At 41.8% G+C, this 27340-nt stretch overlaps 1 protein-coding gene across 4 annotated transcripts in view; it reads right to left on the reverse strand.

Annotated features, from left to right (window-relative positions):
- Otud7a (OTU deubiquitinase 7A) overlaps window positions 1-27340 on the reverse strand; it is a 250797-nt gene that overhangs the window by 81890 nt on the left and 141567 nt on the right. For 3 of the 4 annotated variants that reach the window (XM_041667454.1, XM_041667538.1, XM_041667368.1), the window contains 2 exons: window positions 5728-5813; window positions 4496-4650 (listed from right to left, as the gene is read on the reverse strand). In XM_041667454.1, coding sequence (XP_041523388.1) covers window positions 4496-4646 — 151 coding nt within the window. In that variant the 5' untranslated portion in view covers window positions 4647-4650; window positions 5728-5813. Of the gene's footprint in view, window positions 1-4251; window positions 4323-4495; window positions 4651-5727; window positions 5814-27340 lie in introns of those variants that run through there. The other variant, XM_041667627.1, reaches the window with a different exon arrangement.

Raw genomic sequence — 27340 nt, forward strand, 5'->3', positions numbered from 1 at the left:
CACAGAAGAAAACTTCCCCTAATCTAAGGAAAGAGATAATTATCAAGATCCAAGAGGCATACCAAATAGACAGGAACCAGGAAAGAAGCTGCACATGTCATATAATAAACAAAACACTAAACATATAGACAAAAATATTGAAAGCAACAAGAAAAAAGGACCAACTCATATACAATGACAGGGTCATTAGAATCTTGGCAGGCTTTTTATTAGAGCCCTTAAAATCTAGAAAGAATTAGACCAATGTTCAACAAGTTATAAAAGACCACAGATGCCAGTCTAGCACAAATGAATTAAAGAAGGAAAGTCTTCCATGGCAAAACAAAATTTAAGGAATTTTAACTACTAAGCTGGCTTTAGGGAGGATTCTGGAAGGAACACTTAGTTCTGAAAAGAATGTTAAACATACAGAAGAATGGACAAGGAACAAATCAATTTCAGAACACTGAATCAAGAGAGACCTACTAGAACTCTACAAAAGCCACCAAATGGCAGGAATTAGTAGTACACACTGTTGAACAATAACTCTTAATAGTAATAGTCTCAACTCCCAATGGACATAGACACCATTGCTAAAGTAAAGAGGCAGCTTTCTTCTTTTGAAGAAAAAAAATTGTTACCAGCTGTATATCTGACAGAGGTTTACTATCTAGAATATACAAAGAACTAAAAACACTACACCCAGAAAACAACCCAATTAAAAAAATGGGGCATAGAACTAAATGAGAATCTCAAAAGATGGAACACAAACAGCTGAGAACAATATTCAACATCCTTAGTCATTGGGAAAATGCAAATAGAACTACTTTGAGATTTCTTCTTACCCCAGTCAGAATTGCTAACACCACCACCACCATCCCACAAATGATGATGAATCCTAGCATGAATGTAGGAAGGGAACATATTTATTCATTGCTGGTGGGAATGAAAACTATTGCAATGACTATAGAAATCAGTGTGGATTTCAATCAAGTTAAAAGAAGACCCACCATATAATTCAGACCCAAAGACTCCATATCCTAGTCTAGAGATAGCAGCTCATCCATGTTTATCACTTAAGTGTTATCAACACAAAATGATCCTTGTATAAGAGATGTACAGATTTAGATTTAGACATGTCATGATGCCACGATGTGTGTGTGTATGTATGTATGTACGTATGTTTGCCTATTTGCATTGCAAATATTATGCTCTACATTATACACACATATAACTTTATTTGTCAATCTGTAAATAAATATAAACAAGAAGCCAAAGTCAAAGCAAACGAGCCCAGACAGATGAAGGAGATGGCTACACTACAATTTCCCACAAAACTGGGAAATTGTCCTTTTTCTTCAATGTTCTTCATAAGAACACAGTGCAGTCTCAACTAGAAATGGGCATTCCTTGCTGGGAAGCCCTCAGCCTCTGGACACAGAAAAGGTCTTTGCAATATTAAGAAATGTGGAAATGCCTCACCTTTTTATCCCTAAAATTTCTTATTCTGTGCCCTGAATCCCAAATCATTCTCCACAGCAAGGGAAGGGGAAACCAGGGAATTAAAACTAGCTCTGCCTGGAGAGCCTCCTTCCCTACAATGAAGACCAGGATGAAAGGCAGCTTGTGATAGACTTCCACATAACAGTCCATCAAGAGAAGTCAGGGCAGGAACCCAAGCAGAGCCTATGGAGGAGTGTTGCTAACTGATTTGCTCCTGATGGCTTGCCCAGCTTTCTTTTTCTCCCTTCTTTTAAAATAATTTATTTAGTTATTTTATATCCCTACTGAAGTTTCCCCTCCCTCCTCTCCTCCGAGTCCCTCTTCCCAACCCTGCCTCTGTTCCCACCCCCAATCCACTCCTCCTCTGTAGTAGTGGGAGCAGCGGGGCTGCTTCCCGCCACCTGGCTAGCTTTACCCGAAATAATTACACGGAAACTGTATTCTTTTAAACACTGCTTGGCCCATTAGTTTTAACCTCTTATTGGCTAGCTCTTACATATTGATCTAACCCATTTCTAATATCTGTGTAGCACACGAGCTGGCTTACCAGGAAAGATCGTAACCTGCGTCTGTCTGGAGTGGGAGAATCATGGCGACTGCTTGACTCGGCTTCTTTCTCCCAGCATTCTGTTCTGTCTACTCTGCCTATCTAATTTTCTGTCCTATCAGGCCAAGCAGTTTTCTTTATTAGTTAACCAATGAAAGCAACAGATAAGATACAAGACCACCCCCATCACACCTCCCTCTCTGTTTAGGAAAGAACAAGTCTCCTATGAATATCAACAAAACAAGGCATTTCAAGTTACAGTAAGACTAAGCACCTCCCATGTATTAAATCTGGACAAGGGGACCTGGTATGGGGAGTAGTAGGGTACAACAGCCAGTAAAAGAGCCAGAGATAGCCCCTGTTCCCACTAGGAGTCCCACAGAAAGATCAAGGTATACGATTGTAACAAATATGCAGAGAGCCTAGGGAAGTTCTATGCAGGCTCCCTGGTTGTCAGCTCAGCCTCTGTGAGCCCAGGTTAGATGATTCTGTGGGTTTGCTTGTGGTGTCCTCGACCCCTCTGGCTCCTCCAATCCTTTTTTCCCCCTCTTCTGCAGGAGTCCTTGAACTCCGCCCAGTGTTTTGCTGTGGATCTGCATCTGTTTCCATCAGCTTAGCTTGTTTTCTTATATGTACCAGGACTACCTGCCCAGGGACAGCACTGCCCACAGTGGTCCTCTCGGAGGCTCCCTCTACTCAGGTGACTACAACCTGTGTGGAATTGACAAAAGGGTGAAAGGACTGTTAAATCTATAAAGATAGCATTAGCAGCGATTTATTTCAAACAATGTACAGAAGACAAGCTGGAGCCAGGCAATTAACAGAGCCAGAGGAGCCCACAGGCAGCAGCAAAGGTCGTGACAGGACATCATCTAAGTCCCAGAAGCAGAGGAGAGAGGCATGCTGCAGAAGAACAGGCAGAGTAACTGCTGGAAGGTTGAGTATCACGAGAGAGCAGGTGGTGCAGTCGCAAAGGCCAACAGCGAAGGGGAGAAATTGCTATGTTGTTCACGGATACAGAAAGTCCATTGGAAAGAACCCAGCACCAAATCTGGACAAAGTTTTCTGTAAATTCTGTGTGTCCCCTGCTGGACCAAGAGCATATACAAAAGCCTGAAGTCTTTTCTCTGCCTAAAGGTGAATGCCTGGCCACCTTCCCTGAATTAGGGGCACCTTACATATCTTCATTCAACCTTTTATGGAAATCATAGTGAGCTGATTGGGAAAGAAGAAATAAAACTCCCTATTTAGAGGCAATATAAATCAGCCTTGTTAAAATCTTAAGGATATATACACATACACACGTGTATACTTTTTCAAGACATACCTCTTGAAAAAATATTTACTCTTCTCCCTCTGTTCTCTGTTTCCATTTGTTTTGATTTCATTTAAAAATTGAGACAGAAATCTTTAATAAATAAATAAATAAATAAAAATAAAAATTGAGAGGTTCATACATGAGTATAAACTTCTAATCTTCCTATGCCCCAACCCTAAAATATTATGACATCTTCTTCTATAATTAGAATTCACAAATGGGTATTCACAAACACACACACACACACACACACACACACACACACACACACCAGTCTCATCCCCAGTTCACCCATGACAGCCTTCCCTGCTCCCCTCCTCCCATTTCCTGCTCAGACCATGCGCTAGGATTTCCTTGGTACCCCAACAAGAGCTTCCAACGTTCAGGAATTACCCCTAGTTATGAAAATGCCTAGTAAGTCAGTTTTCTCTAGTGACCTTGAGAATCACTGTGGCTTATAATGCTCAAGGTTCCCAACTCCACAAACAGTGATCTGAGGCAGATCAGTTCTGAAACACAAGCCGTTGCTCCTCATGCCCAAAAGTCTGAGCAGCAGTGATCAGTTCTTCACTTTTCCTTGCTTCATCAGCATCATCACTCGGGAGGAAAAACCAAGGTTAACTCCAGTCTGTGCTGAGTAGAGCCCCAGAAATAGGCCATATACATCAGGCACATACTTTCCATGTCTCAAGAGTTCTACCTGAAAAGCCCAAAGGTGCATTTTGATTTCCTGGCTATATTAGAAGGTTTCTTCAATGATAACTTTGGCCTAAGATATTTGTGTCTCAGTTAAGACAAAGATATGAAGGAAAGATCTCCATGGAAAGTATATACTTGAGTGTTCAAGAATTTCCACTTCATTGTAGTAGTATATTATTCTTAAAAAGTGATCAGCTGGACTCACTCTCTGGAAGCATTCTCCTGTGCCATCTTCCTCATCTGTGCACATTTACAGTTGGTGACCCATGTCCTATCCTAAATAATGACAAGCAAAATAGAAAAAGTCCATCCTCAACATTAACACTTTGATTTACTTCAAAAGTAGCCAAATGCTGTCCAAATGGGTGACACCATTGCCAGGCAGTGAGGACCCCTTATCTTCTGTCCAAGCCTGAATGGGTAGTTTGGGAACAATGAGGTCCACATACCTTCCAGCAGGTCTCTGGCCAGACCAGGTTCTGCCCCCGTGGACCGAACAAAGTCTGACAGGACTGCGTCCATATCAAGCGTCATAGGATCATGTAGAAGTGCTGCCCAGCACTCAGCCGAGGGCGGGTTTGGAAGCAGGCTAGAGACCATCCATCTGCAGGAGACAAGAGAAGGGCATCTCACCATGCAATGGACCAGAGGGAATGTGCATGCACACACACGCATGCACACACACACACACCCCTCAGAGTCCCAGAAGCCAGAAGAAATCCCTACCACCTCCGTTATACAGTTCTGAATTCGTTTTTGAATATTTCCCTTTCTTTACACGCAAGCTGTTACATCATTAAAGCCAACCAAAGGTATCAATCCTCTGCAGCCCTGTGAGATGAGGCACTGGGATCTGTGCTATGTCTTCCAACACGCTGAAGTCTAACCTATCAGCTATCAGAGAGACTCTCAGTTCAGTCCTGGCTGACTGGAACTACATACTTACTCATGATGACTGCTAAAAATCTGCTCCCTACCTGAGTTCCCATTTTCACAGTGACAACCCCACCATATTCACAGGATGTCAGATGTCCTGAATAGAACAGCTGCAGGCCGAGGGACAAGTTGAGGGCCCGAAACAGCTGGTGAGTTTGTCACCTGGAGAAACCAGTTTCAGAGCCATTTGTATTCTCGGTGAAGGGTGATAAGAAATAGATGCATCTAGCATCATGTAGATGACTGGTCAAATGCGGCCCTCTCTCTGTTTTGTTATTGGAAGTCAGTCACCAGCACATGAACGAGTTGAGTAGCAGAGACCATGAAGTCCACAGAATTAAAGTGATCACCACGTGGGCCTTTATGGGAAGTTCACTGATGCCAGCACAGATGCTGCACAATCTTATACCATCAAGTACGTGGTTAATTTTACATGCTGCATGGTGTTGCTGATGAATACCTTTTGTTCCTCCTTCTCTGATAATCAGAGGATGGGAGTTCTCAGTGAGCAGATTTTGTATCTTTGGAGCAAGGCACACTGGCCTTATTTGGCTGGCTATGACAGTGTGTTAACTGCTGTGGGAAGGGAAGGTAAAAATCCCCAGTGCCAGGATGTGGGGACCGAGGTCTCAGGCAGGAGGTCATAATTTCAGAGCTAGTCATTTGTGATGTCCTATCTGCATCTGGCTCCTACTCTGGAGTAAGATTTGGTTGGTGTGGCTAAAAAATGAAGAAATGGTTTGACCTGATGTATGTGGCACCAGTTAGGAGACTCCTTCCTCCGCCTCAAGCACCACAGCTTCAGCCGCAAGAGTCTTCTGTCACTGCCACCTGGGGACAAATGAGAGCACAAGGGCATGTTATCTCCTCTCCTGTGCTTTACTGTTCAACAAAAGCAGCTGCATTTAAGGTAGGGGAGAGTTGCTGGAGGTAGGTCGTTTGCTTCCTGGATGCCATAGGTGCTTCCTGGCCAGTTGATCACCAGCTCAACGTGGAGGCTGGCAAGAGAGGATGGTCTCAACTTCCTCTTGGATAGCACCTGGGATCATAATCATGGGACAGACTCAGACTCATTCTAAACCTTGCTATTAACTTCGGGGTCAATACACTTAATGTGAGCTACCATTTCAACCACACAGTTCAGTGACATTAGCTGCAGCGAATGTCCCTTTCACCTCCAGAACATTTTGTCTTTCTAAATGGAAACTGGCCCCACTAGACACTGGATCCCTATTGCTATTCCCCTTAGAATCCGGCAACCTCCATTTTACTGCCTGCTTCTCTGAATTAGACTATATACTCTTATAAGTAAAATCTCACAGTATTTATCTTTTTATGATTAGCTATTTCACTTAGCATAAGTTCATCAAAGTTCATGTAAACTGTAGACTGTCAGAATTTGAAAGTGATTGTTGATGGGACACTGTGAACTTCAATTGCAAGACTTGGAGGAACTGAGTTGGATCTGACCTGCCAGCCTGTTCCTTGAGGATTAGTTTTCACAGTACAGGAAGGTGATATGTAAGAAAGAAAAAGAAAACAACAGTCATACCCAGCTACGATGCCTATGAACGCTAACAATGACCAGCACATTATGATATCCCTAAAGGTGCAATACAGATAATTTGCATTGGTATGGATCTTGGTTTATTGATACGAATTTAAGGTCAATTTTGTTATATGTATTTCTGACCTTGATTAATGTATTGTGTTTGTGTGGCTCGTTTAAAAGTGTAATATATAATTTAAAAATATAGGTGAATAGATAATCATCTATAATAGTCAAGTTTGTAGTCATGTTAGTTTTCTAGATACATAGAGATATATTTCAGTTAGGTATTCTTCAAATATTTCAGAGACCTTCAGAATATGGCATTTAAAATGTTTAAAAAATTTAGGACTTTTCATGACAGTGAGACACATATGCTCCTGGCAGCACAAATCGATTTCAAGAGGAAGATGGACATTGAAGAAGCTCCTTATGAAGTTTGTTAGATGAACTGGACATGCAGGATCCACAGAGAAATGACTGCTGAACTTGCCTAAAGGTGAGATGATCCTTCAGGGTTCCTGCTTCATGAAGGAGTCTGTGAGACATTCTGCAGGATACAGAAGAAAGTGACTGAACTGTCTTTGAAATTTCCTGCTTCATTAAAAAGTCTGCTGAATACTATGGGCCTGTAGGCTGAAGATGGATGCCCCAATGGTACAGAAAAACTTTGGGTGACTGTCCAGGCAACTTGAAGTCTCTGTCAATTCTAGAGTTTTGAAAGTTGCTTACAATGGACTTCCTGTTTATCTAGGTAATATTAAAACCTTCTGGAGTTGAAAAATTTATAGTTTTCCTTAGTTATGTTAAAGTTAAAGCTTTCCTTTTTGTTTAAACAGAAAAGGAGAAATGGTGAAGGAGGTCCTTCTGTCTATGTGTTGCTTTCATTAGTTAATAAAGGTACTGCTTTGGGACTGTAGCAGAGCTATAGGGGAACAGAGCTAGGTGGGGAAAACTAAACAAAATTCTGGGAGGAAGAAGGCAGAGTCCAGGAACGCCATAGATCTGCCGCCATCAGAGCTAGACATGCTGAAACTTTGCTCGTAGGCACCACCTCATCATGATATACAGATTAATAGAAATGGATTAAATTAAGATGTAAGAGTTAGCCAACAAGAAGCTAGAGCTAATGGGCCAAGCAATGATTTAATTAATACAATTTCTGTGTGGTTATTTCGGTTCTGGGAAGCCAGGACAAACAAGCAGGCTCTCCTGCAATGGTGGCACTTACATCTTGATGGTAATTAGCAGCTGTATAGTTGGACTTATGACCATTGTTATGACTACCTTGTTATAACCATATTGTTATGACTACCTTGTTATGACCACCTTGCAACCATATCTTTGTTTTAAGAGATTGCTATGGCCAACTTGTTATAGGTTCTGTTTCTATAACCCTACCTATTTGCCTTCTACCCCCCCCCATTTTGAAACCCTCTATTCCTGAACTATAAAAACTTTTCTTACCCATATACAACATAGATCTCTTGAACTACCTTTATGGAGAGACAGCCTTGTACATGAATATAAAAGCTTTGATTAATTACTTGCTTTTAATTTTAATTAAAGGCATGAAGGGTTAGGGTAGCACAGGTCTGGAGTGTCTAGACTAGGTCAGGCTTACTCTCAGGGTCAGGAAAAGGCCCTGGGTAGAGCACAGGCTGGGGGCTAGTGGCTTACCATGTGTGAACCTCCACTATATCCTAACTCTCTGATTTGGGCAGTGAATAACCAGTGGAATCCTGTTCTCTTGATTTGAAAAATGATGCTAAGAACAGCCCTGCCTCTCAAAATAGCTGAAAGGATGGACGAAAATGATGTTTCATGAACACACTCCATTGTTACCATTAGTGACACAGATTTGAAACACACAGCTGTCTAGTATTGAGGATCTTTGCTTTATCTCTTATATATGCACAAATCCCTACTATGCAGAGTAACGTACCAAAAGGGGGCACACATGCTTCAATCCATTCTACCCTGCAATGGAGAAGCCCATTCTGGTGAGAGGCTCACAGATGCACAGATAACATTGGGGATATATACGGCACCTCAGCTCAGATGCCAGCATTCCTCTGTCCAGACCATCTGCCTCCTTCATCCCTGTGACTTGAGACAAGTTCAGTGACACTGGCTTATGTGTATGTCACATTAGTGGGATAAGGCATTCGTGGGTCTTAGTTTAGAGGAAAATTGGGAAAGCCTTGGAAATGAAAGGGTATGAGGTTAACAAAGTGTCCAATGTGCACAATCAATCTTAAAGCGAGTTTCCATGTGCTACAGCTAGGGACACCTACTGTTCTTTGAGTAATTGTGGCTGCAACAAAGCAAGGCATCCACAAAACTTGCATTAAAAGGCCTGGGTGAGGAGGGAGGTGAGACAGCAAGGCAGAAGGAACAGGCAGAGAGCCTGGGGAGATGACTGAGAATAGTCAGGGCTGCGTGACAATGAAACAGAAGAGGCTATAGCAATATCTGGTTCCCAGGATGCAGACTTTCCAACTTGGCCACTTGGCCTTTTTCATCTTTTCTTTGGTAAAGTTCATTTTCTAAAATGACTGGAAGCAGGGACTGCAGAGAGCTCTACAAACAAAGACGGGCAGCTCCAAGGTTTGGAAGGAGGCACATGTGTGCACTCTGAGCCCCTTCCACCTGTACAGCAGATGCAGACAGGATGGAGAGAGGCAGAGCTTTTGATCCATGGACCGCTGGTTCGTGCCAAGTCAGCTCTTAGAACACAGAACAGGGTGGATTAACAACAAATTGGGGCACTAAAATTGAAAACAGCTGGGTGGTAGTGGCACACACCTTTAATCCCAGCAGTTGGGAGGCAGGAACAGGAGGATCTCTGTGAGTTTGAGGCCAGCCTGGTCTACAGAGCAAGTTCCAGGACAGTCAAGACCACACAGAGAAACTGTGTCTTGGAAAACCAGAAAGAATATGTAAATGGCTTTTCAATGCTCCAATTCCTGGACTATTGTGTCCCTTCCTTCCCTCACTTCCCCTTTTCCTTTCTCCTCCTCCTCTTCCTCCTTTGGTGGTTTATTTCTGAGTCTGATTTAAGACTTTTAAAATTTTCCTTTCTCTTTCTTTTGGTTAGTGTACCTAAGATTTGTCAGTCATACTTACAGCCTTTCAAATAACTCCTTAGTAGATTCTATGTGGTGTTCACAAAGTCTCAGGATGCATCCTAGGCTGCTTTTCAACTTGATATTCTCCTGTTGCAACCTCCTGAGCACCAGCAAGTGTGAACTAGAGGTCTAGTTAGATTCCTATACTTTTGAACTTAGATAGAAAACATTGATATATCTATATCTATATATCTATATATCTATATATCTATATATCTATATATATATATATATATATATATATATATATATATATATATATACTTTTAAAGTATTTTTCCTGGAACCAGTGAGATGGTTCAGCGGGTCAAGGCACATGCAGCCAAAACTGACAACTTGAGTTTGGTCCCTGGGAATCACATGGTATAAGGAGGGAATTGACTCCCCTCCCCCTACACACACTATTCCTCTGACCCCTACTCCTCTGACCTCCCCACATATATCTCATAGAGCATATATGCCCACATAAATATATGCACACACACACAAACACATACTAAATGTGAGTAAGGTATTTTTCAATGAAAAATTAAGTATGTATAAAAATAGACAAAATATTATAATTGTCTTTCTGTGTCTGGGCTCCCTCACTCAAGATAATGTTTTCTAGCTCCATCCATTTTCCTGCAAAATTCAAGATGTCATTATTTTTTTCTGCTGTGTAGTACTCCATTGTGTAAATACACCACATTTTCCTTATCCATTCTTCAGTCGAGGGGCATTTAGATTGTTTCCAGGTTCTGGCTATGACAAACAAAGCTGCTATGAACATAGCTGAGCACATGTTCTTGTGGCACGATTGAGCATCCTTTGGATATATACCCAAAAGTGGTATTACTGTGTCTTGAGGAAGGTTGTTTCCTAATTTTCTACGAAATCACCATACTGACATCCAAAGGGGTTGTATCAGCTTGCATTGCCACCAGCAATGCAGAAGTTTTACCTTTTCCCCACAACCTCTCCAGCATAAACTGTCATCAGTGTTTTTGATTTTGGCCATTCTTACAGGTATAAGATGGAATCTCAGAGTTGCTTTGGTTTGCATTTCTCTGATGACTAAAGACTCATAGGTGTTTTTTAAACATAAAGCAAAGAAAACCAGCCTACAAATCACAATCCCAGAGAACTTAGACAACAATGAGGACACTAAGAGAGACTTACATAGATCTAATCTGCATGGGAAGTAGAAAAAGACAAGATCTAAATTGGGAGCATGGGGACTTTGGGGGAGGGTTGAAAGGGGAGGAAAGAGGCAGGGAGGGGAACAGAGAAAAATGTAGAGCTCAATAAAAATCAATAATAAAAGAATATATGATAAATATCAATTAGCCACTCAGTCATGACAATAATCAATTTATAGCTAATATTATTTCTTCCATACTTTTAACAATTTCCCTTTCCACATCATTTTGGAAAAAAACTCTTGTAACATTATTTTGTCTACATGTAGATAATTATTCTCTATAAGACTCTGAAATATAACCACAATACTATCATGCCACTTAGAAATTAACAATAATTCTTCAGGGTAGTTAATATTTAGAGGGTGGGAAAATGACATCATAACTTACCGGAACACCTGGATATAGCTCAAAGAATTCTAAGAGTAAGTTTTGTAGCCATAAATGATCACATTAACAAAATCAGAAAGATCTCAAATAAATGACCTAATGATGTTACTCAAGGGCCTAGAAAAGTAAGAGAAGCCAAACTCAAAGCAGTAGATATCAAGAAATAAAGATTAAGGCAGAAATCATTAAACATAGCTTAAAAGAACAACTCACAGAATTCACTAAAGAGTTATTTAGAAGGCTGTAAGTATGATTGGCAAATCTTAGGTACACTAACCAAAAGAAAGAGAAAGAAAACACAAAGTAATAAAATCAATGCCAAAAAGGGAGTTGTTGCTCTGATGAAACCCAGAATCTATTAGAGAATACTTTGAAAATATATTCCAAGAAGATGGAAAATCTAGAAGAAATGGACACATTCTTTAACACATATAAACCATTAAGACTGGATCAAGCCTGAACTGGCCATTTTCTACAACCAGGCAAGGTTCTTAGCAGTGGAACTGGGGCATCAACTCAGCCACAAAACTGCCGACCTACACTCTGTCCTGTCTATAAGATGGACTGGGAAAATGGTGGAGAACTTATGGAAGTGGCCAACCCATGACCAGTCCAACTTGAGGCCCATGCCACGAGAGGGAGCCCACACCTGACATTGTCTGGATAATCAGGAACCAGAAGCAGGACTGCCCAGAGACCCAGTATAGTATCAAACACAACTGGCAAAAACAAAGTAAATGAAATTATTCCAAATGATATTCTGCTATGCTCACAGATCAGTGCCTAGCCCAATTAGCACCAGAGGGACATCATCCAGCAACTGATGGAAGCAACTAAACATTAGGCAGAGTTTGGGGAACTCCACAAAAGACAGGGAGGAAGGATTATACGTATTAGAGGAGTCAAAGACATCACAAGAACATGACCCACAGAATTGACTAAGCAGGACTCGTAGGGGCTCACAGAAACTGAAGCGACAAACAGAGACCCTGTATGGGTCTTAGTGAGGTCCTCTTCTTATACCTTATGGTTGTGTAACTGGGTGTTCTTGTAGGACTACCAACAATGAAAGTGGGGGGTGTCTTTGACTCTTTTGCCTGCTTATGGGACCCCTTTTCTCCTAATGGGTTCATTATCCAACCTTGATATGAGTGTTAGTACCCAATCTTACTGTATCTTATTAGGGCATGTTGGTGGATATTACTTGGGAGGCCTGCCTTTTTTTTTTTTTTTTTCTGAAGGAAAACTGACGAGGGATCTGGGGGAAAAGGAAGGTAGGGGAAGAAGAATAAAAGTTAAATAAAAAAGGAACACTATCAAACTCGGTCTACAGAGCTGGTGTTACCCTATACCAAACCCAGAGGAAAACACAGCAGGAAGAGAAAACTGTAGACCAATTCAGCTGATTAACTAACATAGACTCAGAGACTCTCAATAACTACTTGCAAACTTAATTAAAAAGCCATTAGGAAGATTATATACAATGATCAAATTGGCTTCATCCTAGGAAAGAGAAAGTGTTCAACATAGGCAAATCAACGAATGTAAGACATTACATAAAAAGACCCAGAAATTACATACAGAAGTATTTCTCAGCGTTTAACATGCCCTCATGATAAATATCCTTAGGAAACAAGATATAGAAAGAACACATATCAACACAATACGTTGAGGCTACACGTGACAGCCCTCTGGCCAACATTTACTAGAAGAGGGAAAACAGAGCACTTCTGAAGGCTGGGTTGAGACAAAGGTATCTACTCTCCATTCTTATTCAGTTCAGGTATGAGACAAGAGAAAGAAACAGCATGGGTAAGGACTAAGAAGGAAGACACCACGGGACTATTTTCTCATATAACATGACACCACGCTAAGGGGTCCTAGAAATGCCATAAAGCTCTTATCAGATAAGTAATTCTGTAAAGTAGCTAGATATAAAGCCTACATAAAATATAGGTATATTTTCTAATCAGCAACAAAAAATTTGTCAAGATAGAAATTAGGAAAAATATCTGCTTCACAAGAGTTTCAAACAATTCCAAGGAATCTACCAAGAAGGTGAACAACCTCCACAATGAAAACTTTGAGACTTTAAAAAATAAATTGAATGATATACTAGACAATGTAAAGACTTTCCACGCTCATGGATTAGCAAAGCCCATGTAGTAAAATGGCAACACTGCTTCTCAAACGTCGTCCTGCAAATACTCATGGTTCAGGAAATGCAGTTGTTGAGCAACATCTGCAGCTTGTAAAGGACACAATCTGACTGGTTAAGAGATGCACCAGACCTGGTAGAAAAGAATCCCAAAAAAGTCCTGTGGTCACAGCAATAGGATTTGCTACCATGGGACTTGGGGGCTTCCTTGCAAAGCTGATGTCACATCCCTATAAGTAATATTATTGTGGTGGCTGAATACTTTCTCATCTTAGAAACTAGTGAACAGTGAGGGTGTGAGAAGTTCAGGAAGTAAAAATTTGCTTATATTCTTTGTATTTTTATTTCTTTTTCCTCTTTTAACATTTTTTCTATTTCCAAATTTAAATAATTTCAATATAATTATGTTTTCCACAAAAATGGCAATATTATAAAAAATGGTACACGTATCAATCCAGTTCCATCAAAATTTCCACAACATTCTTCAAAGAGCTAAAAAATAATAAAATTCATATGAAAATATAGAAGGCCCCTTAAAATCAAAGAAATCCTAATTAGAAAATGCATTAGGGGTATCATAATACCTGACAGTAAATTATGTTACAGGACAACAGTCACAAAGATAGCCTTGGTCTGGCACAAAATGGTACAAGAGAATAGAAGGTCCAGAAATAAATCTACATAGTTATAGCTACCTACTTTTGGACAAAAGCATCAAAAATATACACTAGAAAAAGAGAATCTTTAACAAATGTGCTGGGGAAATTATGTACTCATGTACAGGATTAAACTAGATCCCTATCTCTCACTTGCACAAAACCAAATTAAAAACAGATCAAAGAGGTGAAATGCTGAAGCCGCCAGAGGAAAACATAGGAAAGACACACGAGAAAGGCACAGCCAGGCCCTCCCCAAAAGTCTACAATTACATGGGGGATAATCTCAAGACAAACGCTGGAGAGGAGTTAGGGGAAGAGGAGTCCTTAGCCTCTGCTGGGACTGTAAAGTGGTACAGAAACTATGGAAATATTTGTTGAGGCTTCTCAAATCCTTACAACTGATACTGCCATGTGATCCAGCAGTACCATTCCTGGGAACATGCCTCCAGGCCTTAGGTCCTATCACAGATCCTTGCCTATTCGTATTTATTACTTCGCTGCTCATTAGAACTAGGAAGAGAAACCAGCCTAGATCTCTACTAACATATGGATAGATGAAGAAAATGTGATGCCTACACACAGTGGGATTTCAAGTAGCCTTAAGGAAAATAAAATCATGACATTTGTAAGAAAATCTGTGCAACTGGAGATCATTATACTCGTCAAAGTAATTCAGACTCAGAAAGACAAATATCACATGCATTCTCTCATATACAGATCTGAGATGTGTGTGTGTGTGTGTGTGTGTGTGTGTGTGTGTACGTGTATGTGTACGTGTATGTGTTATAAGGTATAAATGGGACCAGGAGAGGGTAGAAAGAGGTCTTAAGTGAGAGAGGTTGAAAAGAGTAATATATGTGCAATTGGGGCTACTGGGAGGAGGGAATAGCAGACGGGAGGGTGGGGGTGGGGGCTGGGAAGGAGAGGAGAATCAATGAAAAAAAGTGGCATGGAAATACTATGTTGTATGCTAATTGAAAAGTTTCTGTTTATTATATGGCGAGGGGATTTTTTTTTATAATAAAATTATGGAAGAAAACTTTCCCAACCTAAAGAAAGATATACCTATGAAGGTTCAAGAAGCATACAGAACACCGAATAGACTGGATCAAAGAAAAGTTTCTGTACCCCGATAAGCCTCTCTGCCCGATGCAATAATCCAAATCAGACCAAATCAAACTGAATTAGAAAAAGTCCATCTTTAATGGATATCATGCTTCCAGATAGCTTTCCAGTCCCCCAGAGAGGAGATAGAACACAATGACCAGTAAACCACGTGTCTGTTTTCTGTGGGGCAGTTTAAACACCATGCGGGAATGGTCTTGAGCATCTCTAGGGGAGGAGTCATCATTTGGCGGGTTTTCTGAGATGCAGATGCAGCAGGGTTTAGAGAGAGATGCGGAGGGGGCTGGGATGGAGCTTCCACTGGAACATTCCAGACTCTTTGGATATATGGATGCTAGGGGTTGGGGTGAGGCGTCCACTTGAACACTAAGAGACTAATAAATAAAACTATTCAGAGTGGGCAAATTCCCAGTGATTTCAAGTGTTATAACTATTTTCCCACTTGTTTGAACCAGGGTTCAAGAGTGAGTGGCAGGTTGTAATTGGTTTGACTTATTTTAACCTGTACATTTTGTACCATCTTTTTCTCTTTCAGTTTTTAAAAAACTTGATCGTATTTCCTAGAGTTTTCTCACTCTCTGAGTTTTTCTGATCGTTCTTAATGTGTCCTGTGAACTTTTCCCTTCCTATCAGTTAACACCTGCTTACAAAGACTCTGTCAGACACACACTCAATTTGGGTATGTGTTGTCTCTTCCTATTAGTGGCCTGAACTCCTGGGAGGGACCCTAACTTGGGAGCCGTCATTGCCTAACCTGGAATCTGTTCCTCAGGTTCATGCTTGTACACAGAGCCTGTGATTCTGCCATTCCTTCTTCATGTGTCTGCTCGATGGTATGTGTGCATTTATGCTGAGGCCTGGGTAGCCTGCGGGTATCGTCCTGCCTGGATGGCTCTTGGCCTTATTTTTTGATAGTATCTCTGTGAACCTTGAGTCCAATGACTCAACCATACTGGCTGCCACCAACTTTAGGGCTCTGCCCCTGCCCTACCTCCGTCAGTGCTGGGGTTACAGAGGCACACTGCCACACTTATACTGTCACCTGGATGCTAACGATCCAGACTCAGGTCTTCATGGCTGTGTGGTGCAACAGATGCTTTACTGACTGAGCCATCTCCCTAGTCTCTTTGCTGAATAGAATTCCTAAAGAGAAACTTCCGCTATCTACTGGTCCACCCTATGCGATGGACACCAAGCAGGAAACCCAAGGTAGATGCTGTGCTGTTTTCACGTCAGTTCATCGGTGGACTGATCTTGCTAGCTTCCTTCACCAACTTGTTTGTTTTTTCTCTGCCTCCCTATCCTCTCTTCCTTATCATCCCCCCTCCTACACCCTCCTCATCCTTTTCTTTTGTATCATTTTGAGTGGCTGAGGACTTGCTCAGCATATGTTAGGTCTTAGGTTCGATCCCCACCAGCATTAGACACAGAAAAAGCCTAATTTTTGTACATGATGTGAATATATTCGATACATTTAAATTTACCCGATAAATGCAGTTATCATTTTTACGGATGCTCAGATTGTCCCTCCTTTTGGCCAGTGAAGCCTCTTCGGGTCGGCTATGGGTTTCTGAGCTTTGATTCTAGTGTGGCTGATAGGAGGTGACAGGATGTTACAGGTTCTTTTGTCCATCTTGGTCCCAGATCTGGAAACCAACATTTTGACACATCCAATGGGAAGGTTTACTGTTTATTTTCATAGCACATACATATGCCTAGTGAAAACAGATTCTGAGAGTCCAGGTAAAGAGCCTGGTGCACCCACGGACACTGGCGTAGTCGCTGTCTATAGGGTTTTTTTCATAGCTATGAAATATATTTGTTTTAAGATAAAATATGCTTGAATATTTTATGTTATGTCAAATGGAATATTTTATGTTTTCTTTAAAGATTCATTTCATTTTATGTGTATAAGTGTTTTGCCAGCATACATTAATATACCATATGCATGTAGTGCCCACAGAGGTCAGAAGAGGGCACTGGATCCCCTGGAATGGGAGTTACAGATGGTTGTGAGCATTGAGAACTGGACCTAGATCCTCTGCAGGAACAACTTAACTGATCTCTCCAGCCCTTTCGATGTTTGCACTTCATCTATTTTTTTTTTTTTACATATGATCTTCCTATGTGTACCTCTAGTCCTAGTTCTGAACATCAGGGGCGACAGAACATTACACAATTATTCAATGTATTCTACAGTATCCATAGGAGAACTTCACCACCACAGGGCTCCGCTGGTAAGAGCTTTTCATGAGCTGTCATGAGGATGCAAACTTAAAACTTCAACACCCATGTACAAAGTCAGACAGAGTTTTCTGTCACTGTGATAAAACAACAAGGCAACTTCACAGAAGGAAGAGTTCATTTGGGCTCAGAGTTTTAGAGTGTTAGGAGTCTGTTATGGTGGGGAGCATGGCAGGAAGTGGAAGGCGTGGCAACAGGAGCAGAAGGCTGGGATTCATAGCTCAAGTACAAGAAGCAGAGAGGAGAACTGGATGTGGGTAGAGGCCAAGAAACTCTCAAATTCCACGTCAGTAACCTACTTCCTCCAGCAATGCCATGTCTGCTAAACTTCCCGAACAGCACCATCAACCAAAGACCAACTGTTCAAATGCCCAAGCCTGTGGAGAGAATACTTCTTATTCCCAACCACCACACTCCACTCCTGGCCCCAACAGGCCCATACCACAGTACAAAATGCATTCAGTCCAACTTCAGAAGTTAAATTAGTCTTTCACAGGCTTTGCACCGTTCAAAAGTCTGAGTGTAAAGTCTCTTTTAAGACTCAAGGTTTTTTCTTGGCTATACTTCCCTATAAAATAAAAAAGCAAATTGCATACTTCCAATATACAATTGTGCACAATATATATTCTTATTCCAAATGGGAGGAAAGTGGGGACAATAATGAAGATATACCGAACCAAAGCAAAACCAAAACCCAGCAGGGAATATCCTGTATCTCCTCCTCTGCTATCAAAGTGCTTAGATGGCTCTGCCCCTCCAGCTTCTCTGCCTGCAACACACATCTCTATCCTGGGCTTGTGCCACTCCCTGCACACCTGCACACAGGGCTCATGGCGGATGTTTCACCAGTCTCCACTGAAATCCAGGCTTCGGTTTCACAGCTTTATGAAATGGTTTTTCATAATCTCCTGACCTCCCAGGACCTTCCCACATGGACACCTGTCACATGCTGCCTAGCCCTGGCACCTCCCAGAAACAATGAAGAAAGAATCTATAGCTTTCACTCTTGCATTCTTCAAACTTCTAAAACCAACATCAAATAGACATCACTGCCAAGTTCAGCTGCCAGCTTGTGATGGGCCCTGGACTCCCTGAGTCACAACAGCAGCAGTTTACTTCATTCAGTTGCTTTCTAGGAGCAGAGAACTTATTCTTGGCGGAGTCTTGCCCTAAGAGTACCCTTCCCTTTGTTCAAGTGCAGGGCAGGCCTCTTCTTTAACAATTACAGCCTCTCTTCCAGCATATCCCAGCTGTAACACTAAGCATCAGGAAATGTTTTTTCCCCTCCCCAAACTGTAATTTTGTATTTCTTTCTATCCACTGGCTCTTTTTCAAGGTAGACTTGCATAAGTGTGATTCTTAACATTCGATGGAATCAATAATTGTGTTATCCTGAATTTCCCTCTGACAAAGAAATGAGCCCATTAGTCTTTAATTTAACCTCAGGCAAGTTCTCAGGACACAGGCAGAACATAACTAGATTTTTCTGCCCAAATATCACAGGGATGACCTCTAGCCCCAGTGTTGATGTTCTTCTCCTCTGGCAGTCCTTGGCCACAGCCTGCCTTGTTTTCAGCACTAAAGGTGTCCTGGTTCCCACCAGAGTGTCCCTTTGAACTCTGCTGACAGTATGCCACCACTTTTTTATTTCAAAGGTCCAAATTCTTGCAACTTTCTTAAAAAAACTAGTGTGTTCCGGTTCTTTAAGCAGCCACTCACTTCGTAGTACTAACTTCTGTATAGTTACTTTTCTATGGCTCTAGTAAAACACCATGACCAAGGCAACTCATAAAAGGAAGAGCTGATTTGGGCTTAGCAGCTGCAGAGTGATGAGCTCATCACTGGAGGGGAGTCAGTGTCAGGACGTGGCAGCTGGAGCAGGAAGCTGAGAGACCACATCTCAACTGCAAGTATGAAACAGAAAGAACTGGAAGTAGGGCGAGGCTATTAACTCTCAAAGCTCACGACCATATTTCCTCTAACAAAGTCGCACTTCCTGAACCTCTTCAAACTGGGGACCAAACGTTAAGATTCCTGAGTCTATGGGGGAGTATTTCTCATCCAAGCCACCACACTTACCTGCAGAACACAATAATGTCCCGGAGTTTTGGAAATCTCATAGGCATGAAACTCTCTCCCTGTAGTCTCAATTTATTTATTAGTTTATTTTTGTTTTTTGAGATAGGATTTCCTCTGTGTAGCCTTGGCTGTCCTAAAACTCGCGCTGTAGACCAGGCTGGCCTCAAATTCACACAGATCCAGCTGCCGTTGACTCCCAACTGCCGGGATTAAAGGCACGAGCCACCACCAACCTTGTAGTCTCAATTTAAATATCATTTACTATATGTGAAAATGAATATTGTTTTTATGTAACCCAAACAAGGGTCACTTCATCTTCTATGACCCATATGATTCCCTAATGCATTTTTCCTCCTCTTAAATATCATGGAGGTATTATTTAATGCTTCACTGTTAGCTCATTAAATTCCTTTCTTCTTTGATATGCACTGACTTTTTTTTCATGTTTTGCTACATCTCCTTTTCTTGTTGTCTCCTTTTCCTTGTAATTAAGAACTTTAAATTGAGAAGAGGGGAAGGAACTGAGCCAAGCAGAGAGGATTTTGGGTGTGGAACCATTCCCTTTGATGCTGTAATGGTAAAAGCATGTTATCCATTTGTTCAGACCCGAAAAGTTCACAACCCTGTCATTATAATGTGTTCGTGTGCACTCACCACCTGACAAGGATGCTAATGAGGGTGTGGGAAGTAAATGGAAACTCTTGTGCCTTCCATTCATTTTTTCTCTGTGTATTAAAATATCTTCTATGTGGCTGCCTATTTTGTCCCTCAATGTGTATGGATTTAGGTCTAAAAAATCATAACCAATGACAGAATAGAGAGGATCTCACCAAAGCTTCCTTCTCTAGCTCCATGGTTTAAAAGTATGTGAAGCTTTAATACAACTGAAATTAGCACTTATAAAGAGTACATTTTAGGTTAATCTTATTATTTTGAGTGGCTCCATTACTATAGGATAAATTATATATATATAATATATATATTAGATTTATGCCACGGCATTTGTGAAATATGTCTTCCCTATCCCTATTATGTGTGTCAACTGAGTATTGTGTTTATAAACAAGGCTAATGATTTTTCTGAGTGGAACCTATATGGAGAGGGTCTGTGACAATGACTCAGTGATTAAGAGCACTGGTGATTCTTCCAGAGGACGCAGGTTCAATTCCCAGTACCCACAAGCCAGCTTACAACCATCTGCAACCCCAGTTCTGGGGAACTAATGGCCTCTTCTGGCCTCCCGTGGCATCAGGCATGCATATGGTGTGCAGACATATATATAGCCACATTGTGCTTTGAACTCACACAAACACCCCCTACCAACACATCAAAAGAGAAAAAACACACAAGGAATAATAATCACTAATTCTGATAGAACAATTGGACCTGGAAGTGAACTCAGTAAGGCTACAGAGCATGAAGACACTTGCCCTGACTTGTAAGACCCTTGACCTTGGAGCTCCCTTAAACCATCTTCTAGGGTAGGCTGCTATCAGATATGCTCTCTCATCTTTGAAAACCTGTGGCCGAGTGTTGCAGCTACCTTTGAGGCTGCTAGCCCTGGAGTGTGTGCAGCTCCCTTGCTGTGGAGGATATATGCTCTCATTTTCCAGGCTCAAAAATCCAGCTGTTACACAGGTATGAAATATGTGTCTTTGTGACCTCCACAAAGGCCTTTATTAGAGCCAAGCAACTCACCAAACAGGTTGATACCTCTACTGTGGATCCACCCAGCCATTTCGTTCAGCTTTGTATTGAGCTAAAGGGAAACAGCCTAGTGGGTCTGGCTTCTTTCCCAGCCTCTCACTGTCATGCAGCTGCTGCTGTTCCATCCTCCCAGCCTCCTCCTCTGGCGGTGTGAGCATCTTTAAAGGAAGGGTGAGTAGAACACACCAAGTGCTAAACGAATATGCTGAACAACTGAACAGAAGGGACTAGAAATCCTAAACTCAAGTGCTTACTCCATTCTGATGGGTAGAAATGGAAATAACCACGATTCAACTTAGACTGGATTAAACATAATGCTATTATTTACAAGTATATCCATTACAATTAAAATAAGATTTTTGTGAGTGTGCCTTTTTTGGGGTCCCAGAGAAGAAAGTCACTGTTTTGTACAGACTAGGCAAAGAACATTCTACCACCAAGTCACTTCCCAGCCCCAACTCTGATTTTATTGTTTAATTTTTGTCATATGGGACATCATACCTACAACCCTATGAATATCAGGAATGTGCTCTATCATGGAGAACCCTGCCTGACCTAAAAGGAACATTTGAGGAGATTTAGAATGTTTGAACAGAAGTCAAGAGTACAGAAACTCTTGCAGGCTCAGGGGCTTACAGCCATGGGGGTTGTGGGAGATGGGCAGAGCCAACCATCTGTCCTAGCAAGGCAGATAGCCTTGGCTCTATTCTAAGGGCTCTGAGTGTTTCTGACATATGTGCTTTAGGGGAAGAATCAAAGCTACAGAACTTGGGCACAGAGTGAACCATGCATGCATGGCAGCAGAGCAGGGGGAAGGTACTTGTTCAGGGGCTGGAACTTGCCCACTCTCTCCACCCTTCAGCCTACTGCAGATAGAATCATGACTCAGCAGGAACTGGGGGGAGACTCTGCCTTCCAGAGAAGACAAACAGTCCTCTTAGCTCTGGCAGGTATCAGGAGTGGTTAAAGCCAGCAACACATTCAGGCCCCGGGCCTGAGATCTCCAACCTGAGTGAAGTCATACTGGCAATATGCCCCACTTGAGGTAAAGTGATGTCACCCAGTCTGGCCTGTGAGGAAAGCATCAGCTTACCAGGCAGAAGGTGACAGGCTGGAACAGTATAGCCCGCTCCCATGTTGTTTCCTCCTGTCCCTTCATTTTAAGTGAGGAGCTTAAAATGATATCCACAAGTCCACTTTGTATCTTGGGACTATGAAATGTGAAGCAAGAGGAGACAATGCACTGAAACTTGGACAGACCCTGGTACCAGTGAACATTGGCACTGGCTTTAGCCTGCACTTGGAGTTTTATTATCATTTCCATATAAGCACTGGTACATTCAAGTCAATTAGGTCAAATGTTTAACCTTATGTATAGCTGGTATATGAAAGTAAAGTGTTTTGAGGTCACAATTAGAGATGAAGAAACAGTGAGAAGAAAAAATTTAAGACAGTTTTCACTTATAAGTGTACATATAAAGCTGAAAATTAAAGATGGGTAAATTTATCCAAGCTGCAGACAAAGACATTCAAAGAAAAAGAAAAGCACTGTAGGGCTCAGGAGCTGCAGGACCCAGGAGCTGCAGGACCCAGGAGCTGCAGGACCCAGGAGCTGCAGGACCCAGGAGCTGCAGGATGATCTTGTCTTGGGTCCATGGTGATGGAGGCTACTGAACTGGAGGGGTCAGGGCTGAGAACATGGGAGTTTCTGTAAATTCTGCAGTCATCACAGAAAGGTTTCATTCTAGACTCACATTAGAAAAAAACCACACTTTAAAATTTTTTATTAAATTCTTCATTATATCTTATGTCCCAAATAGGCAAAAACAGTTCTGATACTGATAAAATGTAAGAAAAGTTGAGGAAAAATCATATGATCATCTTTTTGTTTGCTTTACTCCATCTTGAAACAAAGCAGAGGTAGAAGGGAGTTTCTTTGGTCTACTGAAGAGCACAGATCCAAACCTCTAAGAAGGACTAACAGAGACCATTAGTAGGTCTGCTAAGATTGAAGGCAATTCATGACTATTAGGAAACAGGGAAAACTGGATAGCTGGAACAAGACCAAGATATACAAATCAATACTTTTCTCCATTTAGTTAGTGAAGCATTTTTAAACACAATAAAGAGATCTATTTTATAAAAGTCATCACAGAATAGTCTGTGAATCAACCAACGGAGCACAAGCAAAAGCAAGAGACACTTCGACTTTGTTCTTCTTCAGAAAACAAGACACCTTCCCAAGGAACAGGGCAGGAGACTGTCTGGACGATGCTCATTTTCTAGCATTTGAATGCAGACAGACCAGGAGCTTTTGATTGACGACCAGTTTATAAAACATAAGAGGATAAGCAAGAAATGCCAAGATAGTTTTGATAAAGAAAAAAGTGGTGGCAGGGTTTCCATACATCCAACCTGTGGCCTGTGGGCTCCATCCCGATGAGGATAGTTATGAGTGTGGCCCAACAGAAAACTCTAAGTTACTTCAAACATAGCATTATTTCCAGGTGATGTTTTAAAAATAAGTCAGCTGCATAGTTCTCAAGTGTGAATGTTGTAGATGAGAATGTTCCGTTACAGTCAGTGCTTTGACATGTCTGAGAAGAATCTGTCTTCCTGTTAAGTTCATACTATACATGGAAGGATGATAATTAAAGCAGTGGCAAAGGGGAGGGAGGGGGTAGGTGTGTGTGTGTGTGTGTGTGTGTGTGTGTGTGTGAGCGTGCACACATGCGCCTATGTGTCTGTGTGCTTACATGTATATAGTGTATGACTGAGTAAGGAGAGAAAACCTGGCATATGATCCAGGCTTATGTGCTTCATTTCCTACCTTAGACCTATTCACTTTTTCCCCTCATGACCAGACACTTGCTTTTGTTCCTGGCTGTATCATATGCAACCATAATATGTCATGTTTGCAACTGATCACGGCAATTCTGCTATGATCTACCAGTTTTCTCATATCTAAAAGTATTCAGATGGCCAGTTTCCCCACAAACCACTAAAATTCCAGATGAAACCGGCTGGGCTCTCTCTGTGTGACAAACATTTTGCTTTCTTAACAAAAGGGATAAGCACAACACCCTCTCTTTGAAGAGAAGTGATACATGAACCTATGAGGAAAACGTCCAGGAAGCCCACATGCTGCAGCTGTGATATCTATCCCTGGAGAGTTCCCCTAGTGTCATGGCCAAGTGCTGGCAGTTCTGTGAAAACAGGCTGGGTACTCTCCTGTCACTTGGAGATGAGAGTTTTATTAACTGCAAGAACCAAAGATGTAGAGAATCTTAAATGCATGAAATCCCAAGAGAACTGGCCATCCATAAAGTGAGCTGGCCATCTAAGGGGGAGAGGGGGAAGACCAGTTTAACAAATTCCATAGGGATTCATTAAGAACAAGATGGTTTCTTGTCTGTTGTTCCTATTTGTTAAACAATCTACAAGTGTGTCAGAGGATGAGTGCGGGGGAGCACACTTGGTACCTTAAGGTAGGGTAGACTGTAGTCCCCATGACGTGGACTTTGGGCCTCTTCTTCATGAATGCACAGCACAGGCCCAATGCAGATAGATATGGCCACTCCAGGAAGGTTGGCAGAATGTGATGTGGCCTTTTCCAGGTCTGGCTCCTAACTGCCTCCCAGGTCTCAGCTTTTCTCTGACTTCTCGTTTGCTAGTGTGCAGAGAGCCCTCTGGAGGACCACGGGGTATGCTGGAGCCACTGGAGGGAGAAAGGCGATACCTAGGCAATCATACGGGGCAGTGACCACCCTGGGCGAACACAGTAAGAAACAGGCATGCTAAAGCACGGGATCTATGCAAGGTTCAGCACTTGTCTGGCTTCCGATGCAGGGAGGCTCCAGAAGACAAAGAAAGCAAAAAGCCACCTCCCAAAAAACCTTAATAAAACCTGTAACAGCAAACCCCCCAAATTTTAAATGACAAAATATGTAAGAGAATGACAAAATAATGTAAGAGAATGGAAGAAAAATTTGGAAACTATAATAAAGAAGTGGTTGGTTTCCGAATCTATGCCTGGCACTCCCCAGTGAGGAGAAAAAGACACATGGGTTGATAAACTTTGAATGTGCAACTTAGAAGAAATCCAAATGACCACCAGACAACTGGAAGCCAAACAACCATGTGAGGATGCTGCAGGGAAGCAGAGGGAGAGCAGGTGTCCATGCGAGGCTGTGCTCTTGGGGTCAATATGAAAATCTCTCTAAGGCACTTGGAGAATATTGACATTATAGAGTATGATTAAATAACAGTAAAGGGAAGAAACAAGCTCTCAGAAAAAATGTGCAGGGGACATTGGCTGCACTCAGAAGGTGACAATAATGGTCTATTTCTTACCAAGCAATCTGCATTGCTGCCCCATCGCAAAGAGTGACACAGAGAAACACCCTAATAACACTGTTAAGCTCCCCCCACTCCTTTCCTTCATCTGAAGAGCAGTTTCAGGAGAAGGGACATTAACATTCACAGCCCATATATGGCTACAGGAGTAGACACGGGAATTTTCCAGTTATCTTCAGAAAATAATTGAAATTTTACAAGCAGAGGAGAACTCTGACGTTGGAGCTTAAATAGACCTATTGCCGTTGAAAATTCACATGTCAGTCGCCAGTGAAATTCAGTGTTCAAGCAACTGCCTCTCCAAACAGATCCAACTAGTAAACACACAAAAATGAGAACAACAACGGCATGGGCAGCCACCATCCCGATGACTTGAGACTATCAATGTGATTCCTCTCATTCCTTGACAACTTTACAGACTAACGAACAAACTACACTAACTGCTTTATTATTTAGTTATTTATATTTTTACTCTTTTACATAATAGAAGCACATACTAAATCCACACAGGCATTTCACAGGATCTAAAAACAACTGACTTCTAATCTTGAGTCCTCACTTTAAAAAAAAAAAAAATTTTTCTGTCTTGCTAGGGATTGAACGCAGAGCCTCTTTAAGCTAGGCAATTGCTTTATCACTGATCCATGCCCCTGGCCCTCACTGTCTCTCATTTGAAATGAGGACAGTGTCTTCTGTGGTAGCATGGCTCCAACAAGCACAGGGCTAATATTGAGGAACATCAGGAAGAGGCTGGCTTGTTACAGCTGATGTTATTATCCAGGCATTGATCTGCAAACACGTCCTTAAACTAATAACCTTAGAAACCCAGCAAAGTCCTGTGGAGTGCCATGCCTTCACAAATTTGCTCTGGCAACTTCCATAGTCTAGAACAGCAAAAGAACTCATAATTCTTCTGTACAGATGAACAGGAAGTCCAAGATCAGCTGTTTAGGTTGATAAAGGGACTGCAATCGCAAGCAGAAAATGTGTTTGTACATACTACTCTGAGAACAGAATGGCAAAAACAATTTCACTCCAACACTGGCAGCGGCTCAAGACCAAGCAAGTAGCATACAGTTCTGGGGGAAAGAGTCTCTGCAGGTCTGAAGCCTTGATTCCAACTAAGGAAATTCTTCCCTCTTGGCCATGAATGGAGCATGCTTTTCTGAACTTAACACTATCCTCAAAGTCAGGCAGTGGTTGCACACGCCTTTAATCCCAGCACTTGGGAGGCAGAGGCAGTTGAATCTCTGTGAGATCAGGCCAGGCTCGGCTACAAGAGCTAGTTCCAGGACAGGCTCCAAAGCTACAGAGAAACCCTGTCTCAGAAAGCCAAAAAAAAAAAAAAAGTGTCCTTACTACCTGTGGTCTCTCTAACCAATGTCCAAGTACACCACCATAGCTACAGAGAAGAAAAACTGAATCTGACCATGAATCAAGAGAATCAATAAAGGAAAGATGAACACATCCAACAATGGGAGTGGGGGAAGCAGAGGAAGGCAGACGTTCTTCCAGCAAAGAAAGTGCCATGAAAAAGGTCACTCAAGAGCTGCGTATCTGGGGGCACACACCCTTCACTTCAGGCATGCTACCATTGCTGTGACTAAGTGACTCCAAATTTAGGAACTTAAATAAAATGTGTTTGTGGCCTCATATTATCTGTAGGGCAGTGAGCAGCCCACAGTTTGAGTGGATTCTGTCTCCAGGTTGTTAACCCAGTGTTGATTGGGGCTGTGATCTCAGGGGAAGGCTCGGCTAGGAAAGGGTCCCTTACCAAGA

Source organism: Microtus oregoni, unplaced genomic scaffold (assembly GCF_018167655.1).
Source record: "Microtus oregoni isolate MIOR12 unplaced genomic scaffold, Mior012 000000F_ref0000247, whole genome shotgun sequence".
Classification (NCBI taxonomy): Eukaryota; Metazoa; Chordata; class Mammalia; order Rodentia; family Cricetidae; genus Microtus; species Microtus oregoni.